The following is a 2,735-nucleotide window of genomic DNA, read 5'->3' as shown; positions in this document are numbered from 1 at the left end:
CTGTTCCCCTATACGGCTGCCCCCACAACTGTCCCCAGCGCGGCGGCACCGCCGCAAGCTGAGCGGCAGCAGCAGCAGCAGCAGCAGCAGCAACAGCAGCAGCAGCAGCAGCAGGGGGCCAATCGGCCTGCCGCGAACCAGCGGGGTGCTGTCGACCCGGTCAGCATGATCGACCTGTTGACGCCATTTGTGGCTGAGCCCATCGCCCAGCAGATTGCAGGCGGCGCGGCGTCCGCGGCGGGACCTGGAGCCCCGGCCCAGCAGGCACTGCAGGGCGAGAAGCAGCCGGTACTGCCGATATTGTTCTGGCCGTTCTCTGGCTTGCAGAAGGGCTGACGGCGTGGATTGGACGGTGCAGCGCGACAGCTCGTGTGCGGCGCTAGTGGGAGGGGAGAGCATAACATGTGCACTGCATCTGAGTGCCTGCGGATGTTGCATGCAGGACTCGAAGAGCCCGCAGGTACGCTGCCGTGTCGCAGTGGTCGGGGCTTGTCGAAATGGCAAACCCGTTCTGGGCTTGAAAGTTTTGGGGAGCGTGAGTGAGGCACACCCCAGCAGTAGGCGCGCCAGCGTCTCTGCTGTTTTTGCACTGCAATGAGCGAGTTTGCTTGCGCTGCTGTTGCGGTCACCGACAAGAGGGGCGCACGCTGCACCTCTGCTTGAGAAGCTACTGACTGGGCTTGATTGATTCAGTGGCCACTCAATTTAGTTTTTGAGTTCAATTTCGAGCTGCATCGATTGATCACCACCGGCTGTTTGCCTTGCCATGTGTGCTGGTTTGTACCCGTTATGGCGCTGCCTACACGCCAAGCAGCCCCCAGACATGTGGCAGTGGGATGTCTCGCATGAGGGATGCATCCGCCAACAAGACTTGTATTCCTGAATCACCACCTGCTTGCATCTACTGAAGGAAATCCAACCACTTGGTACTGTGGATCCTTGTGCGCCACATCTGCGCGCTTTCCTAATTTTGAGCATGGAAGAAACCGTGAAGCACGTTCAAAACCTCAACGCTGTGGGCGTGAGCTGACTGTACGCCCGCAGTGCCCGCGGCCATGAGGTGCACCCCTCTCATGAGAGCCCCGCCCATCTCAACCCTGCATGCACGGACGCCCTTCCTGATGCACCGCCCGTGCGTTCATCCCAGTGTGTGACTGCTGCTGAGTAATATGGCCTGCGCTGCACTATACACTGTCTACAAACACCCGCAGCGCGCGGCGGTTTCGAGCACGCCACCTTGCGCCCGTTGATTGCTTGTTTGTCAAAGCACGGGCAGCCATGTCAAGCGGCATGCGGACATCAGACTGGGCTGGGTCCTTGCGTGCTCCGCAGCGACAACCGGGGCAGTGCATGTGGCCCCCCTCAAAGCCGAGATCGTGCTGCGACGCGGCTTAGCTGCCCCAAGCCCATCCTCTAGCCACACTCCCGCCACGCAATCAGCCAGGGGCTCCTTTCCTTGTCCTCGGCCACTTTATTCGCATTGACAAAGCTCGAAGGAGCGTGTGCCTCCCCGCTGAGGCGCCATCGTGGTTCAGCAGGTGGCAAGCTACCACTGCTGCAGCTGTTCCCCCCAGCTGTTGAAGGGGGGAACCTCGCTGGTGAGACTCTATTGCCAACTCCCCGACGGTGAAACTTTGACATGTACCAGAGGCGATTTGAGATAAGCGCATTGCGTGACAGAAGTGGCAGCATCGCGGACGTTGAGACGTTCGTTGGGTGTCACCCGAACACTGTCACTGCTCTCTGCCGGCGGATCCCATAAAATCTTCAGTGATTGATGTTGGTTTTAAGTATTCACTACAGCTAATTGACACACGCGCATTGCTACCACCTGCAGCTCCAAGTTGGCCGGGAACATACCCGTTCAACCTCATCTCGATATCCACACGTTGTCCCACCCATGATGAAGGCTGCCGTATTTCTGGCCGTCTTGGTCCTTCTGGCCAGCTGCGAGGCTGCCAGGTGCGGCCAGGCGTTGCCAGGGTCATCTCACACACTAGCAAGCGTCAGCATCACTGGCGCACTTGCGTGGCATCATGACGTGTGGCATTGCGTCCCGTGCAGCGCGAGCACCTGCGTGCATTGTGCTGCTTCCATAGCTTTCACTCCGCCGCCGCCAGAATTCACCACGATTTGGCGCTGTTAAGCTGCTCCACCTGGCGCCCACCTGCTCCGCCCACCGTTGTCACCACCACCGTGACACCCAGAACCCACCCACCCCTCTGCTCCCACAGGCCAACCCCAGAGGGCCGCGTGCTGCTCGGCACCGACTTCTTCCCCGGCAAGGGCAGCACCGAGCCCTACCCGCCTGCCGCCGTCATCTCCTTTGGCGGCGGCGGCGTCAGCGGCGGGAGCGTCCTGGTCTTGAAGGGGGGGACCGGCAAGGCCCCCCAGGTCGCCGTGCAGGGGCGCACCTTCACGCAGCCCATGCTGTCGGTCACCAAGGCCCCCACAACCACCCTGGACGTCGCGTCCGTCGCCGGTCCAGTCGACAAGGTCGGCGGGCGCTGAAGCGCTGCCCTGCTGCGCGACGTGCGCGTGCGTGCAGGCGCACGCGCCGGGCGCACGGCGTGGGCCGGCGGCCAGGCAGAGGCGCAGCAGTGCACCCATGACTCATTGCTGAATAGCTTGGCGCATGCCTCAAGGGGATGCGACGGACCGCCTGCTGGCACGAGGGCCTGATCTGAAGCTCACACAGTCGAGGGACATGCACACAGCGACATGCATGGTGGGTG

The 2,735-nt window shown here is 61.8% G+C and overlaps 1 protein-coding gene across 1 annotated transcript; it reads left to right on the top strand.

Moving 5' to 3' along the window:
- Positions 1-1,900: 1,900 nt before the first annotated feature.
- On the top strand, positions 1,901-2,511 carry MNEG_4856 (hypothetical protein; the record flags this gene model as incomplete). Its single annotated transcript, XM_014046671.1, has 2 exons — positions 1,901-1,962; positions 2,235-2,511. The coding sequence occupies 2 exons, from the start codon at positions 1,901-1,903 to the stop codon at positions 2,509-2,511; spliced, it is 339 nt and encodes a 112-aa protein (XP_013902125.1).
- Between the last annotated feature and the right edge of the window lie 224 nt (positions 2,512-2,735).

Source organism: Monoraphidium neglectum, assembly GCF_000611645.1.
Source record: "Monoraphidium neglectum strain SAG 48.87 unplaced genomic scaffold scaffold00695, whole genome shotgun sequence".
NCBI classification, from domain to species: domain Eukaryota; kingdom Viridiplantae; phylum Chlorophyta; class Chlorophyceae; order Sphaeropleales; family Selenastraceae; genus Monoraphidium; species Monoraphidium neglectum.
Note: the sequence above shows the minus strand (reverse complement) of the source record. Positions and strands in the feature narration are given on the sequence as shown.